The sequence below is a fragment of the Anser anser genome, assembly GCF_964211835.1.
Source record: "Anser anser genome assembly, chromosome: 2".
In the NCBI taxonomy this organism is placed as follows: Eukaryota; Metazoa; Chordata; class Aves; order Anseriformes; family Anatidae; genus Anser; species Anser anser.
The window spans coordinates 87,119,051-87,137,532 of record NC_139721.1 but is presented as its reverse complement, the minus strand read 5'-3'; the positions used below and the strand labels follow the sequence as shown (position 1 = coordinate 87,137,532).

At 37.8% G+C, this 18,482-nt stretch overlaps 1 protein-coding gene and 1 long non-coding RNA gene across 28 annotated transcripts in view; one reads left to right on the top strand and one right to left on the bottom strand.

The window, feature by feature from the left end:
- CDH18 (cadherin 18) overlaps positions 1-18,482 on the bottom strand; it is a 543,479-nt gene that overhangs the window by 108,960 nt on the left and 416,037 nt on the right. For all 27 annotated transcript variants that reach the window (XM_083824886.1, XM_083824887.1, XM_083824897.1 and 24 more), the window contains one exon: positions 15,440-15,559. In XM_083824886.1, the coding sequence (XP_083681012.1) occupies positions 15,440-15,559 (120 nt within the window). The remainder of the gene's footprint in view (positions 1-15,439; positions 15,560-18,482) is intronic.
- Positions 1,208-9,369, top strand: LOC310894597. Its single transcript, XR_014580034.1, has 3 exons — positions 1,208-1,697; positions 2,042-4,109; positions 4,300-9,369. It is a non-coding gene; the product is annotated as an uncharacterized lncRNA (long non-coding RNA).

Genomic DNA, 18,482 nt, shown 5'->3' with positions numbered 1-18,482 from the left:
CTATCAGCTCTGCTTAGAATATATTTTAAAAACTTATGATGGCTAGTAGTTAACTTATGCAGGCTAAAGCTTAGTATAATCTATGATCTACATGATTAATTCAGAAAGTTATCAGCAGTCTAACCTACCACCTCCCAACTGTAATTTCTAATTAACATACTACTTCTCATGTTGTGTTCTCAGTATACAAACACATTTCCAAATTATTATTTATGAATAATAATTTTGGAATTTCTGTAATTTCCAAAAATTATTACATACTACTTCATAAACAGTTCCCAAATCATGGAATATAAACTACCAATATATCTAGAAATGGATTGTCTAAAACAAGAAGTAGCATAAAAAAAAAAAGTATTCAAAATTCTTCTTCCTCACTTTTCCACCATACCAGACTCACTTACACTAGTCTACTGAACAAATATTGTGACTATCAATCTGAACAGTGATTCTCACAAATCAGAGGTTTGATGTTGAATCAGGGGTGCATTATTTCATTGTTACCTAACTGAAACAACACCACTAAAAAAGGTAATTGTTCACCATTTCTCATGATGGCTATTCAAAGGACTAATCAGTTATTTTCAGTCAAAACTAAAGTAACAATAAAAAACACTCTATAACAATCTTTTAAATAGGTAATGATGTGATATTTTGAAATAAGTTGGAAAAATAGGGATTTTTTAAAATTCCTTTCTACTTCAAATGGACTTGATTCTACCTGTTGTTTTAACATAGAAAAAAAAAAGAAAAAAAAAAAAAGAAAAAAAAGAAAACTAACCCTCACTTTATTCACATAAAGGCAATAAAAGTACAGTTCACTCCTGTGCTTTTGTCTTAATTTAAAATTCACTACTGAAAGGTTAGATTTCAGAAGCTTAATACAAATTTCATTGAATAATTTTTGTATTATCTTCTGTACCATACTGCGGTCTACCATGGTTTACCAAGCCATCCTCTCAGAACAGTAATATGGTTTTATTTTTCATATTGCTCTGCTTGTAAAACTAAATCAAATGAAACTGATTTGGAGTGGAAGGTCAGAAGCACTTCCCACGACACCAGATGACAACACGATGTCACACAGGCACTATGATGATTACCGCCAGATAGCAGACCCCTTCTGCCATGAGAAGGAGGACTGGGGATCCTCAGACAAGCTTCCCGTCTGTTTGACATGCAGGTGTTTCAGTATCCATGTTTCAAGAAAATGGCTAGCACAAAGAAATGTTAACATGTCTGTCTCCCTCCACCTCAGCTAGGCAAAATGAAAGTCTTTTTCTATCCTGTTACATAGCAGGCAGAAACTGCAAGCAGAGCACATGTGCAGCAGCCCACAGCTGCAGACAATACTCATTCAAAGGCTGTCAACTGCTCTCTTCAGAAATCCCAGCCATGCCTGAGCTGGCCCAGCTGCCTTCAGCCCCTGCTTGCTCAGGAGGATGGGAAGCACGTTTGTGGGCAGGTGACACTGGGGTGTTAGCACACGTTGAGCAAGTCCTGGATTAGGAAGGCCCCAGGTACAAGGTGAACTGAGTTAGCCATGGTGCTACAGATGCAGGTGCTCCAATATGCTCTTCAGATACGGGCAGCTTTGCAGCACACCCAGCATCGGGGGCTGGCCTTCAAAAGTACCATGAAAGCTGCTGTGAGCACTGAAAAAAAAACAGCTGGCTGTTTTCTGAGACCCAAAATTTGTAAGAAAAGAATATTTTCTTCTCTGTGTTTAGGCCAATGTATGCGACAATTCATATGTCGTACAGGGACGAACTGTCTGTCATACAACAAGCAGTGCTAGATTTTTATATATAGATAAAAATAAGTAGTGCAATGAAAAGGTGAGGTGGATTTAAAAATCCTAACATTTATCCTGAGTTCACAAGCATTGCTCTTTGCTTACCTGTATCATCTAACACTCTTGCTGCATGGTACAGCCGTAGTAAAAATTAAATTTTCACTAAGTTCTTTTAAGTAAAATGTGTGACTTGAGAGAAAATGTAAAGGATGTGTGTTTTTGATTTGTTATGCTGCTTCTGCCTAGGAATGTGTGTCAACAGCTACATGAATCATTTTTAATTTCAAGGCCTTGAAATTCACCCTGAGGACTCCTGTCAGAAAGAAAGGATCTTCAGAGTTAAAAGAAGAAAATATTAAAAACACGGCAACACTGTAGCTGTCATCTGGCAACAGCTGTTAGTTGTATTATTAATCTAAAATGAATCAGAAAAAAAAAAACAAACTTATTGGATTTTGACAACGCAGCCTAATGCAACGCTTCGCGGATGTGGTGGAAAACCCACAATGAACCCTGGGGAGGTTAGAGCACTCCAAAACTCTTGCCAGCAAGTTTCTGTTAAAAGGAGGACAAAATTCCTGCAAAGTCAGGAATTGAAAAGAACCACATTCAAAGGAAAAGCACCTGTGAGTCCTTCATCTCTTGCATGGTTAATTGATCAAGACAAATAGTCAATACCCTATTCCATTCATTTACTGTTTATTTCAACAGAAGATATGTGGTAATGGGTATCTGATGATCAGTAAAAAAAATTTCTGTCCCTGGATGTTGCTCCTATGAGAAACAAGAAATTAATTGCCCTTCATACCTATAAACAACAATACATCCTGAGATAAACATGCTGATGGTAAATATGTATCACCCGTCTCTTTAAATCTACACCTAAAAGTCACAGCCTAATAATTTATATTTAAATCCACAATTATTTAAGATTTAATTTTACTTAGGCCTTTCTCTGAAGACAAGCCACTCCAAAAACGTATGTTTCAAACTTTTAAAAAACTATCAGATGTTGACTTTTTGTACAGTCACTTTGTTTCAGCAGTACAGGTTTAAAAAAAATCTACTTGGAAGACCTTTACCATGGAAATAATATTTGAAAGAAAAAAAAAAGAAATCGTGAAGGGCAGTGGACAGACAGAATTTTACAAGAATGATGAATATTGATGTTATGTCATGAAAAAGCATTTTATAAACAATGCCAAATCTAACTTATTACACACATACTTTGCATTATTACACACTTATATTGCACTTGCTTGTATTTTTCTGACTTACTATGATGTCAGTTGAACAAGGAGACGGCATATCAAAATAAAATAAACACATATACATGCCAATTAAGAAATGAATGCTTTATGTAATTTAAAGCATAACTTTGTTAAACAAGACTATTACTAAGTATATTTTCGTAGCATACCGCTCTTCAGGTTTTTTTAGTTTAGAAAAAGAATATTTTTCCCATAATTTTTTACCTCACTTCATCTTATGTGATAGTTTAGAGGTGATATCTTAATATTACAAATATATATATAACTAATAAGTCACCATGGCAGTGATTACATAAAATAATTTGCTGATAACACCTTAATGCACGATATTACTTTTACTACTTCAGTATACCTTGCAACTGTTGCTTTGCCAGAGCATTCTGAAACTCTTGCAGAACATACTGCACTACACAAATTCGAGATGATAAGCAAAATTTTTGGAGTCCTTTATGACATCTATTTCAGAATCAGAAGATGCAACTGCTGACATACATTGTCTACGCCAGTGAGAATCCCTTGGAGATGGTATTACATCTGATCCAAATTCAATCTATTTAACAAAACAGAGGCTTCGACAAAAATCCAGAATAGACATTATAAATGAGTATAATGTTCATTTAAAAAAAAAAAAATCTGAGTTTCTTATGCTTGTCTTAAAGTTTTCTTTTTTTTCCAAACTACAAAGTAAGCTAGATATTTAGCATAAAGGCATCCATTTGCAAAAAGGCTTCCTCTGTAGAGAACAAAACAATACTGCATTGAAACTTAAATACAAAAGATCGGTGAAACAAACATACTGTACGCTCTTTCAGTGATCCAGTTACTTTTACAGAACATTATGGCTCAAGTGAAAAATCAATTTCACTGCCATATTAACTTTTTGTCAGAACTGATTACAAATGGATTAAGGACAAGACTTGAGAAATGCATTTAAGGGAAAGGACCTGCATTATGTTACCAGAACCTTGCCATTTCATATTGAAGGCAAGAACCTGCAGAAAATCTCATCATAAAGAGATATACTTCAAGAAGAAGTGACTTTGGTAAGTCCCTTATTTTATTTTCATCTTCCATTCAAGAGAAGCCTAACTCACATCATGGTTAGATATATATGGAACTGCTGCATGTTCTGCCCTAATACTTTTAGATGCAATCTATTGATCTAAAATGTATTTCTTGAAAGAACAGTTTGTGAGAGAGCAAAACTTCATTTAATCTACCCTCTTCCCTTAGGACTGTTCTCCTGATGGCTATATCTGCTTCTGGGACTGCAGCAGTTTACTGAGTTCCAGGAAGGCTTCAACTCTTAGAGATTCCTTAATACTACAAACGGAATTGATTTCTTCCTTGTAAATATCGTAAGCTTTATCTCACAATACTACGTAACCAAAATACCAAGAGTCTTATGGACCAGTTAAGGAAAAAGGAAGAGGAAAAGCATCTTCAGAATATTTTAATACATAATCATAACCACAAATATTATTCATAATATCATGCTTTAATCCTGAAACGTGTACTAAGAGAAAAAACAAGATAAAATTACATAGAAAGAAAACAAAAGGCTACCTTGAGGACATAAATGGAATGTTTCTGAGATAAAATTAATGATGTACTCCTCTGTAATGTAATCCTGTACGACTTTCAATGGCAGAATCTCTACCTATTGTTTAAATTTTCTCATAAGTTACGTACTGGCTGGGAATTTGAAACCCTTTGTTTGTCTGAGGGATGTTCACAGGTTACAAAATGTGAAGTAAAACAGATCTTTGTTGACAACAGTACTTGCAGCATCATGGAAACTTCAGCGGCTGGCAGCTCCCTGGGGCCAGGCATGAGGAGCATGGGGTGTTCCCGGGTGGGCCAGGCAGGGCCCGCAGGCAGGGTCCATCCAAGCGCCCCACAAGGAACAGAGCACTGGGGGTACCAGCATCTCCCCTGGGCTGGCCAAGGCCAATGCCTCGCTGTGAGCCTGTGGGTGGGCCCAGCTGGGCAGGAGCCATGGCTGGACAGGGCAGGGCTGTGGAGAGCTGGAGCCCAGCCCTGCTGCGGTCTCAGTGGGGCAGGGACTGGCGGCCCCGGGGCTGCTATGGGGTGTTAGTGCACTCCAGACCATGACAAACAGAATGGCAAGTTTATATGGAAATTTGGAAAGAACAAATGAAGATAAAAGCTTTGATTTGGTAACATAACTGTGCATTTGTCATGTCTTACCCTTAGGGGAAGAATGTCATCTTACCATGTCATTACCATGTCAGACCATGTCATCTTAGCCTTAGGAGAAGGAAAAAAAAAAAGCAAAAACAAAAACACCTTCTATTATCATTTAGTGATTAAATCAAAGAAAATATCTGTAAGTAAAGATGTATAATAAGAAAACAGTACTGAACAGTATCCTGTTCTGGAAGCAAAGATACAGAGTTTCAGGAAATATAGTTACAGCCTATCCTAACTTTAAATTTACAAATATGATGGCAAATTGTAGTGACAATTACAAAACATGAGGAAAAATTGCTGATTATTATGTTCAGAGTCTACCTGTAATCTTAAGCTTACTGGGCTGCTTCTGTTGCTGCTGATGGGCTTGGCAAAGATGGCAAGGGATGGAGCATGGCAGGGGCTGGAAATGTACTCTGGGACAAGACAAGAAAATCTGGGCACCTCATAAGGGAAACCAGGAAATCCTATTGTCGGCTTTATGTTCCCCCTTAATATAGACACCAACCTTGTGAACGATGCCAATTAGAATACTGACAGGACAAATGCTAACATACAGCTGATAAAGGTCAAATTTCCTAGACAGATCACACTTTCGTTGATGGTCTGTGGAGGTGGTTTCTCTTTCTCTTCCTACTCAGATAAGAATCGAATTATAGATGTATCTCAAATGTCATATTTGCTGTTATCATATTTTAAAATGGGGCAAAATTGCTCCATAAATATCTTCTGATTATTATTTTTTTTAAGTAGATGGACAATTGATATGGAGCTGATAAAGTTTCCATTCATATTTTTGAGGAAGTATCTCAACTGCAGTTCAATCATTTTTGCTGGAAAATATTTATTGAAAAGCATTGTCTTTATACATAATCTTTGGAAAAGCATCATCTCTACACTAGATTTGCTGTTCTGTATAGTCTATTGAAAGATAAGATGTTATCAGCTACTTTTATTCAGATTGTAACTGAAAATCCATGCATTGTTCTGAAATACAAAGATTGATAGGAAAACATACATATTTATTGATCTAATGTAGATTATGCATAAATTATATTCTGAGAGTAGCTGTGGTTTTAAATCACTCCCACTTTTTGAAAGACCAGAATGGAGGACGCAAGGAACTACAGACTGGTGAGCCTCACCTCTGTGCCTGGCAAGATCATGGAACAGATCCTCCTGGAAGCAATGTCAAGGCATATGCAAGACAATGAGGTGATCCAAGACAGCCAGAACAGCTTTACCAAGGGCAAATCCTGCCTCACCAATTTGGTGGCATTCTACAATGGAGTGACTGCATCAGTTGACAAAGGAAGACTGACCAATGTCATCTACCTAGACTTCTGCAAGGTCTTTGACACAGTCCCAGATGACAACCCGGTCCCCAAATTGGAGAGAGATGGATTTGATGGATGGACCATTCAGTGGATAAGGAGTTGGCTTGAAGGTCATACCCAGAGAGTGGTGGTCAATGGCTCTATGTCCAAGTGGAGGGTGATGACGAGTGGTATACCACAGGGGTTTGTCCTAGGACTGGTATTGTTTAATATCTTTATCAATGACATAAACAGTGGGATGGGACCACCAAGCTGTGTGGTGCAGTTGATACAAGAGAAGGAAGGGATGCCATCCAAAGGGACCTGGACAAGCTTGAGAATTGGGCCCACATGAACCTAATTATGTTCAACAAGTCCAAGTCCAAGGTGCTGCACCTGGGCCAGGACAATCCTGGACATGAGTACAGACTGGGAGAAGAACTCACTGAGAGTAGCCCTGCAGAGAAGGACTTGGGTGTTCTGGTGGACAAAAAGCTCGACATGAACCAGCAGTACGTGCTTGCAGCCCAGAAAGCCAACTGCGTCCTGGGCTGCATCAAAAGAGGAGTAGCCAGCAGGTCAAGGGAAGTGATTGTCCCCCTCTGCTCTGCCCTTGTTAGAATGGGTCCAGAGGAGGGCCACGAAGATGATCAAGGGGCTGGAGCACCTCTCCTGTGAAGACAGGCTGAGAGAGCTGGGGATGTTCAGCCTACAGAATAGAAAGCTCCAGGGTGACCTCTTTGCAGCCTTTCAGTACCTAAAGAGGACTTACAAAAAAGATGGAGAGTAACTATTTGCTTAATCAGATAATGTCAGGACAAAGGGGAATGGTCTTAAACTAAAAGAGGATAGATTTAGATTAGAGATTAGGAGGAAATTCTTCACTCAGAAGGTGGTGAGGCATTTGAACAGAGAGGTTGTGGATGCCCCATCCCTGGACGTATTCAAGACCAGGCTGGATGGGGCCTTGGCCAACCTGATCTACTGGGTGGCATCCCTGTCTATGGCAGAGGGATTGGATTTAGATGATCTCTGAGGTCCCTTCCAACCCAAGCCATTTTATAATTCCACGATTCTATGATTTGTGTGCATTATAAAAATCAGCGTTTATATGCAACTTCTGAAGGCAACAGTATCATCCATCAATTCTATATGCCTAGTTTCCTTTTCACAAGTGTAGCATCATTGGTCTTTCATTGCCTCCAGGTTGAATTAAATGTAATTTCTCAAAATAAGAAACATAAAAATGTGAACTTATTCAAACTAATAAAAGTAATAGCATTATTAACACAATATAATAATAAATTAAAAAAAAAAAGAGAGAGAGAGAGAGAAAGAGAGAGAGAGAGAGAGGAGAGACAAAAGAAGTTCAGCCATTTAATAAATATGTAACCACTTTGCCTCCAACCACAGATATTTTAGCATTACCAAACTGGCAGCTTCTAGAATAGTACCTCAATATTGCTCCCTCTTGTTTTCATTGCCACTGCAGAATCTCATTGCCACCCTTTAACTTAATTTCTGAAATTATCATCCTCAACAATACCAATACCCACAACAACTTGTGAAAGGGAAAATTGAATTGAAAAAGGGAGTGTGGATCATGAGCAGAGAATAAAGCATCTCAACTTAATGCTTTGTTCTAAATCTTCATTTCAGTCCTGCAGCCAAAAAAATTAAGGAAGAGAAGGAGGGGAAGAAGACTCAATGTCCCAGTAATTCTTTCTTGTAGAAATAGAGATACCACTAGGATGCCATTGTCTAGAAGAAGGACACCTATTAGCACAATTAAAGGCAGTAAAGTCATTGTTTAGTTCCACAGCATTACAGAGTGATCTGTAACGTATTGCTAGCATGTGGACTGATCCTTGGGCATAGTCTTTAAAGAGAGCGTAATGCATTAATCTTCTGAGTCAGTCTCCTGATTCTCATCCCAGTTGAGCTAAAAATTACACTAATGTATTTGTGGTTTTAGGATGAAATCTTACTCATTCCTGTTCCCTCAGGTTGAACACAGTCTATCACACATGCAATTTCCACACTTTGTTTGGATGGGATATTAGCTTTCCTTGTTTAAAAACAAAGGAGTAATGGTGCATATTATCTCTTCTGAAAAGTTTGAAGACATGGCGAGAAACACCTGTTCATTACAATTAATCATTTTCTGGCAAAAAAAGACATATAATAGATACTTACAATGGAACTCTTTTCTCACACTAATATCATTACCTTTTGTAATAGGTACAGCATAGTATTTTAGACCTTCAGAGAAAAAAAAAAAAAAAGAAAACACCAGGCTATTATTCTCAGTATATCTAAAAAGATGTGAATGTCTAGAAATATGGAAAAGCAAGCTTAATAAACATAAACATCAGGGAACCTTTTACAATGGCCCATAGAATATAAAAGCAAAACCTAGCAATGGTGAGCAGATAGCAATTTTACATCTTTAAGAAAGACTGTGAAGGATAAAGCAACAGACTCCAGTGTATATGATCATGTATGTCTCACTGCTTTCACATCAGGACTTTAAACCTGGTCGAACAAACACAGCACTTCATCAGGCATTATATTATTATGTTGAAAGATATATCTGTGTATTTACAAATGAAAGGCTATAGAAAAGTAAAAAAAAAAAAAAAAAAAAAAGTGTCTACCAACAAAAGGAACACAGTTGCCACACTGACAATTAGGAGTTACAGAGTTATGGAAGCATGTGTTGATTCCTCATTTTTTTCCTTTTCTTTTTGTTTGGGGGGGGGGGGGGGAGGCGGGGGGGAAGTATAACTGGTGGTTGAGAACACATGCACATACTAGTTGTTTGGAACAGTGAATGACAAAAGTCACAAGCACAGAAACAACAGCTGAACAACCAAGGATGAGTTTCTTCCTGATTTCTGAAATAAATCTCCAATACATGGTCAGTCTCCTAGGAGAGGGAAAACAAGGTTACAACGTTCAGCAATCTTTTTGCCCTTGCTTTTAGGGCTCTTTTCCTTCCTTTTTAACTATGTGATTGATGTTGGAAGAGAGAGTGGTGGCAGATAGCAGTAACCCATAAAGAAAGTGCAGAGGCAGAACACTGGTACTGCTGTTATGAGCTGAAGAGGGATCAATATCCTCTGCTCCTCAAACCCTTGCTCCAGCAGGCAGACCACAAAATCTCCTTGGGGCAGATCTCTTCTTAGTACTCTTTACTTAAAATCCAAATCCAAACAACATTATAATATTTATAGTACTCTCTGCTGTGAGCTGGCAGATGACACTCTCAAGCAAGTGTTCATGACAGTCTTTTCAGATGGAGCATTTATTTCTGTCCCTTTGGGAATGAAGAAGTGTATTGTACAGTACCTGACAGAATTAGAAGAAAGAAGTAAGACTCCTATTTTGATCCTGAAATTCCTGTGATTTTCTTGACAACAAATGGTAGGCTTTGGCAAGAATATATGCTAGGGATATAATTTCTATTACAACATTTCAGAAACTCCTTGGAGGAAAATAAACACATGAACACTTGAGCATGAAATACAGTTCTTCCAACTTCAAGATAAAAAGTACAGTATACATGCACAAAAACAAATTCATTTTAAAGTTAATTACACACATTTAGCAAGATATATAGCTAATAAAAGGAACAGATTTCAGAGTGATTCTCCACTGTGACCTCATCTTGATACTAAGTAGGAACCAATCACATTTAATTAAATTGGAGTCTTTACTAACAGCTATAAAAAAAAATGGTTTGCAATGCAAGTTCAAGTGAGATTTTGAAGTTTCTCTGTAGATATCTACTCGCCTAACAAACAATGTGTACTAGCAAAATTTTATGATTAATGCAATTGCCCTTTCCGTTTTTTTATAAAATTTATTTACTGTGCAACAGCACTTTAAGAGCCCATGTGCAAAAACTGTGATAGAAGAGGTTAAGTTTACTTTCAGACCACTATAGGAACTTGGGCATTAACTGCTATCTTAGGAGTTTGTGGAGTTAGGGAAACATCATGAAATACTCCTTTACAGCATAGGCATTCAGTTTATGTAAGGTACTAATGGCCATAAGGCCATTAAAATAATATTGGAGATTCTCAGCATGAAGCAAAGAGATTGCTAAACACAGGACTCTCCAGTTTCAGTTAGCACTCTAATATGTACCAACTTGCATATCAGCAGGGCATCATTAACCCCAATAAACATGTTTATTTTAAACAGATGTCACCAAGACAGAAATTTCAACCAAAAGAAGGTGTTTGTTTTTTTTTTTTTTAATGTCAGAAATAGGGATGCTTCTTCAAGTAAGCTGCACAATTTGATTTCTGAAACAATTTTACTACCTAATATGGTTTCCTCTGTACAGCAGAGACACTGAGTCATGAAGTGCCTTAAGATTACTCCAGTTAGCACAGTAGATTCTTAAATGGAATACCACAACAGACTATTCTACTAAAGCATACAAAGAGCACTCTTCCTTATTGCACTGGAAAGTCTAAGGAATTCCTCCAATGTAAGATATTATCTTTAAACGAAGAAATGAGGCAGATGTTAATCCACTAAATCCAGAGTTATTATGATAGTATTCATTTTAGCATATTTCATCAATTAACAATGTTGTGTTCTAAGTATTTGTATTTATTTATCAGTATCAAAACTATGAATAGTTTTATAGATTATTAATAGTTTTTTATTGTTTCCCAAAATGAATGTGTGTACACTTGCACACTTTAAATTATTCTCTACAGATTATAATGCCACCAGATATTCCAGTCCCACATGAACTCTACCAAGAACTTTAAAAATGAATAAGAAGAACAGTTACAGTTGAAAATGAAAGTCTAGAACTTCAAGGTTTGCTCATTTGGTACTCATGAGGCATACCTCTGTATTTGGAGGCATCTGTCGACCCACTGACTATATTACCTGTTGTGTGCTCTCAGCCAAGAACCAAACTAGAGAAGTAGTGAATGGGTCATTTCTTATAGGCATGTTTGAAGCTATTATTCATATTATTGAGAAGACAGAAAGCAGAGGGAGGTTGACACTCTTCTCACACTTCATAATTAGTCCATAATTATTTAATTCAAAGGTAAACATGTTTCTCTCCCACCACACCAATGCCTACAAACAAAACAAATAAAAACTACAAGCCCTAGAGCTGATCACCTGAAAACCCAATGATTTTTAGGAGTTGCCAAAACTGGTAGCCTGATGGAGGTAAGGCTGCTGCTACTCCCTGATTTTAATCTATGATTAAGAAGCAGCAGTGGGGCAGAGTCTGTCCTCCCAACAGGCACACACACACACACACATGCCAAACATACACACAGCAGGTGGCACACAGACAGAAACACTCAACACCGAAACACAAGTGGGATGGACAACCTCATCCTGTTTCCTTCTCTGCCTACTCAGGATGAAGACCTGTTTAACTGGAAATACACACGTGCTCAACCAGATCCCACACATATCCAGCCTCAGACACCCCATTAACCCAGTAAGTGGTACCTGGATCACAGTCTCCCCACCCGCTGGCACAGGACATACCCAGGCAAAGAGGCCCCTCAGTCAACACACAGACCTTACAGTCAGTCTGGTAGCTGGTCTGGACTTCTCGGCCCCTCCAACAACCAACTCTTGAACCCTCTGGTCTCTCCAGCATCTGGCCCAGACTTTGGGCCACGTGGATATCCAGAACCCAAGCTACTTACCCTACTTGCTGGTCAGTCTAGCTTGATGCTCAGCAGTGACAGCACACTGACATAAACACCTATGTAATATGCACATGCTCTGCACTCTCCGCTTGCTGGCACCGCGGACACATGGGCCCCTCTGACCCATCTGTCCAGCTTCCGTTGCTGGCATTTAAACCTCCACACATACATGCACAGAGACAGAAAGTCCCTTCACCCAGGAAAATAGTTAGAAAGAGAGCATAATAACATACAGGACAGACTGCACTGATCAAGCATAGGGTACAAACAGACAACGGTACTGAGCAGGAGCCTGTTTACACACGACCGGTCCCCTTTATCCCCTTATGCCATTATTTTCCCTTGCTTTTTCCTCCCTAATGTGTCTCAGCCCCTCCATTTCTCTGCCTGTGGTCCTTCCTCTAAACATTCCAGAATAAGTCTAGCTCTATACCATGATGCTCTTCCCTGCACCCCATAACATGTCCCACACCCTGTAGGTAGTAGCTCCCTCAGCCTCTCCTGTTGACTCCTCATGATGGGTTTCACCCCTGGACCATGGGGCTAAGGTTCAGCCCAGTATTGATTCCCCAGATGGGGAATTACCTGGGAGTTGCTCCCTGTGTGCTGCATCTCTGCGCTCCTTTGGGTGTGCGGAAACAAGCCTTTTATCAGATAAGCCAACAATGATGTTCTTTTGCCAACAACACAGCTTTTTTACTTTAAAGTTAGTAATCTGGAGGTGGCCAAGTATTATATTTTAGATGCATGAATTCTCAAATATCCACCCTATTTAAGCCATTTTAAACCAAGCTAATAAAAATCTGTAATTTTTAAGTCTTTGAATAGTAAGTTGTTCAGAACCAATCTCAAGAAGCACTAAATTAGAGGCAGAAAACTTCTTAAGATTAGCATTTACACTACAGCTATGAACAGCTTAATGTCTGTATCTGATAGCTCCAAGAAGCTTTACTAATAGCTAGAAGAGATCCTTAGACTTCTCAAAAGTTACATTCGATCACAAATGTTGAAACCTTTCCCCTTCTCTCTTTTTCCTTGCTATGGCCCTTCTTTCTTGTAAAGGAAGCTTGTGAGTGTCACTGTAAATTCAGAAAATTTTCGGAGAAAAAATAATTAAGAGGGAATTGAACAATTCAAACCATTAGAAAAATAGGTCACAGAAATGCTTGCAGATTCAGAAGTGATGCTTTTAGAAAATGAGTGTTTTAAAACTCAGAAATTCAACATGAAATTTCATAGTGAAACACTCTATTATTCAAGATTTTCCAATAATTTCCAATATTCTACTTCCCATTTTTTCACACCAAATTAAATTAACTGCTATTCTGGAATTACGAAAAGACAAATCAAAAAGCTTACTCCATTTTGTTTTCACTGTTTCACCATCTACTTACCTCATAAGGTATTTATTCCTTCCCCATATAAGCATTCTAATAGAATAAAGAATCAAAAATATTTTCATATTCTGTACACATATTAAAAACAATTGAAGTTCATAGATGTTATTAAATCCCTGTCAAAGCCTAAGGCTTTGGGAGTGAAAATATACTTCCATCTGCTTTCTTTATAACAGACATATATAGATATATATCTTTATGGATACAGATATAACAATATTACTTTCTTTTGTTATATAGACCTGGTACTGAAAACATCCGTTATGGTTCTTCACTGACTAACAACTCCAGACTACAAGTTCCATACCATTATCAAAATTAAAAATATAGGCCATTGCCTCAGAGTAACAAAACAGAAGTAGAAATGTAGGCCAGGGTTGTATTTCTAAATAAAACAAAGGCAGAGAGGGCTTGAGCACTGTAACACTGATTTACTCTCCCTCTTAATTGTCAACATGTACCCCAGAATGCTTTTAACCTATGCCAGCTACCAGTCTCCCAGGTTGTACCCACACATAGCCAGGTAAGGTGTGTGCCAGTGGTCACTCCCAGTACATGGCATGATCACGACTGCATGAGGTTTGCCTCCAAGCAGTTTATACAGTCCTTCAATACTGCTTTGTCAGGCTTTGCACTCTTAGGCCTTCCTAACATGTTCAAAAATTCGTAGAATAATTTAGATTGATAAAGACATCTAGGGGTCATCTAGTCCAGCCTCCTATTCAAAGGAGATGTGGTCTCAAAGCCAGCTCAGGTGGTAAAGATACATTTCTCTTCTAATGAAGCAAGTGGATGCCTCCAAAATCCACAAAGATTAACATACGCGAGCAACAACACTTAAATGTAAAAACATTACAATGAAAACTATTATACTACACTTACTTCACTTCAGCACAATTTAAAATTCATTTTCTTCTATACGGTAAGTGTAGGGACCACGACAGACACATGAGCATAAAGAATTTCATTCTTTCCCCTCAGTATTAAAGGTTTGATATGGAAAGGGAAAATAGTTCAAATGAAAAAAAAAAAAAACAAACTTTTGTTAAGTTTTATTTCCTCAATATTAAGGACTACAAATACATACTAAAAAAAGTGCCATCTTATTAATAATTAAGACGACAGTCTTCATAAAATCCAAAAATATTAACTACAAGTCCTAAAAGAGCTTTCTTCTCTCATTAAAGAAACCGATTTTGATTCCTTCTACATAAGTTACACTTCTTGGTAAAGAGAAGATAGTGACGCATAGAGTTTAAGCATAAATATTTTAGCTCATTCTACTTCTTGAATCGGAGAATACAATTTCAGCAAAATGGCAAAACAGCAGTTTTATAAATATGAGAATTATATTAATTTATTATGTTGAAGCACACATTCAATAATCCACCTAAGCCTATCCTTCAGGCAAAACAAAGCATTTAAAATCATTATGTATTAGGCACACTTGAGTCACTTCCTAAACAGAGGTTTGAAAATATGAAAAAGTGCTATTCCACTTTGGCTGAATGGCTCACATCATGGCATGATGCAGAATTAATCTAATACACAGTTGGCTCCTTTTAGTTCTCAGTAAAACAGCAACTCTGAAATTTCATAGTGTTAAAGCCAAAAGAAGGACATAAAAAGGAATAATAATAAAAAAAAATTCCACTCACCCGCCTATTTTGTATATTGGATTCCACCTATCAGACTCAGTTATATTAATCAAATCATACTGATAGGAATATAAAATACCCACCTGTTTTAGGGTCAACAGAGAAATATGGCTGTCCCTGAAGAATACTGTATACTACTCTGGCACTGTTTCCATATGTAGGGTCATCTGCATCTGTGGCTGTCACCTGTAGAACAGACGTACCTGTATATATAGGAAAATAGAAGTTAATTGATAATATATACAATTTTATGGCAACTTTTATTTAGGCAATTCCATTTTTATAGAATATTCTCAGATGTATTTCTGAAACTTCTGTAGTCTTCATGTTCTAAAACTGAGAGATCAATGATGTCCCCTCTGTATTAGTATCCTATCATATTTTTAAGGGAAAGCATCTATACTAATCTGAAAAAAAAAATTAAAAAATCTTTCTTTCTCTCTCTATACGTAAAACTAACTAAATTACATATATGTAAACATATATAGTAACTATACAGCAGACATATTTGTGCATGTTCCCACATACAGACCCCAAATATGGATATTACCTAGACTTCTGAACAACTCATATTTATAGATTTCAGGATTATCATTCACACTACAAATTACTGTTGAAGTTCATATTTAAAATAATTTCCAAAAATGCCCCCAAATCAATAAAAGATATAAAAGAAATCAAAAAATCAGAAGGTATCAAAGATCTGGAAATCAAATAACTACATGAGCGTTGATGGATTTCCAATGATGAATCCCGTATTAAAAAAAAAAAAAAAAGATAAGGAGTTCAAAATACAGGTACTTGTATGCTGCTAACAAATACTATTAGAAAAATAAAAACACAAAATCACAATTTCTAACAGATCGCTAAGTGGGATAACTTATCAACTTATCAGTTACATATTGTAGAACATAAAATGCAGAAGTATTGCAGAGATAGAATGAAGATAAGTGATTTTTAATTTGCTACACTTTTCAAGACATTAGATGATGAATCTTTCTGGCCCAACATTCTTTACTCAGAGAGTGGTGAGGCACTGGAACAGATTGCCCAGAGAAGCAGTGGATGCCCCATCCCTGGATGCGTTCAAGACCAGGTTGGATGGGGCTTTGAGCAACCTGATCTAGTGGGAGGTGTCCCATGATGGGGGCAGACTGGGTGGTGGTGGTGGAATGAGATGGTTTTTGAGGTTCCTTCGAACACAAACCACTCTATGATTCTATGATTCTAACATTTCACATAAGAAACCAGTAAATGAAAGATTGGAAAGTTAATAAAGGTTCAGTATTCATCCCATGCGTTTATCCTTCTACAGATACTGCTTTCAACAGACTCCTTTGGCCCGATGTTAAAACAGTAGAAAATAACAGCACAGGTTGCTCCCCTGTTATTCTGAAAGTGGCTTCTCAGCTACATTAGCCACTGAAGGGTGTTCAATTTTGCATTTCAGTTCTGAGTAGGAGTATGCTTTGGACTTGAATTGTCTGATCTTTGCCACTCATTGTACTTTGATTTGCCTTATGGAAGAGTTTTGGAGCATCACAATTAGATTCCTTTGGATGAAACTAAACTAGATGTGCTCTAGCAGACCATCCCTTTTACTCTGACTGCAGAGGCATTTGGTTTCAGACACCAGACCAGAGCTAGTCTTCCCAACACTAGTGTACCAAAAGGTTTCCCAGAAGACTCTCCAAATGCTTACAGTAGAGATATTGGATCCAAGTTAAATAGTTCCAGCTGTTTAACTTCATAGGTCAGTTTCCATTGCACAGAACTATCTGTTTATATAACGTAAAATATTTTTTAAGTTAATTCCCAGAGCACACTGGGAAAAGAAATACTTAAAATTTTATGTTGGAATCTTGTGGAATCTTTAAAGATTAACAGGTTACTGATTGATTTTATTATTTTTAATCAAAAACACCAAAAAATACCTATCCAACAGGTACAGGTATAGTCACCTATCAGTTTTTGTTACTAGAGCACCTGGCAACTTTTATACCTTTTTATAGAGAGATTTTCCTGCTTCCAGAAACAACATCCACTGCAGATGCCTACTCTTCCTACAGGTTGTGTTCCCATTTGTTCTTTTTCCCAGAATTCTAGAAATTCAAGGTAGGCTTTGGAATGCTTGAACAGGTTCTATTTCACAGAAAGAAAATACATGAAATAGTAAGATTTCACGGTACTATCATTCTTCAGAGACTTTATTCTCTTCTCTCCTTATTTAAAAAAAAAAATAGGGGATTGAATGAGTACTTGCTCATTGGTGTAGGACAAAGAAACAGGGCTAAAGAATGGAGATATCTCATATAAGCAGCTGACAGGCCATTTTAGCACAAATGGAATGCCATTATACCTTAAAATCCTCCACAGTGAGTTTTTAATATATTTTGAACGTCTCTCCTAGGAAACACCTTACAATAGTAATTTGATACTGAATAGTGGAAAAGTGTTCTCTTTTCTTCTCAAAGAACACATCAGATGCACAAGTTTTAACTCACCCCCACCACTAACACCACCTCTCAAGCCCTCACATTCAGTGCAATGGAGCAAATCAGGCACTTAACATTTTCACTGTGTTCTGCAAGCAGTTCACTGTATTATCACAGAATCATAGAATGGCTTGGGTTGGAAGGGACCTCAAAGATCATCTAAATCTAACCCCTCTGCCATAGGCAGGGATGCCACCCACTAGATCAGGTTGGCCAAGGCCCCATCCAGCCTGGCCTTGAACACCTCCAGAGATGAAGCATCCACAACTTCTCTGGACAACCTGTTCCTGTTCCTCACTACCTTTACAGTGAAGAATTTCCTCCTAATGTCTAGTCTAAATCTATCCTCTTCTAGTTTAAGACCATTCCCCCTTCTCCTGTCTAGTTGAGTAAAGAGTCCTTCTCCATCTTTTTTATAAGTCCCCTTTAGGTACTGAAAGGCCACACTGGGGTCTCCCCGGAGCCTTCTCTTCTCCAGGCTGAACAACCCCAACTCTCTCTGCCTTTCTTCATAAGTGAGGTGCTCCAGGCCCCTGATCATTTTTGTAGCCCTCCTCTGGACCCGCCCTAACAGGTCCACATCTTTCTTGTGCTGGGGGCCCCAAACCTTTACACAGCACTCCAATATGGA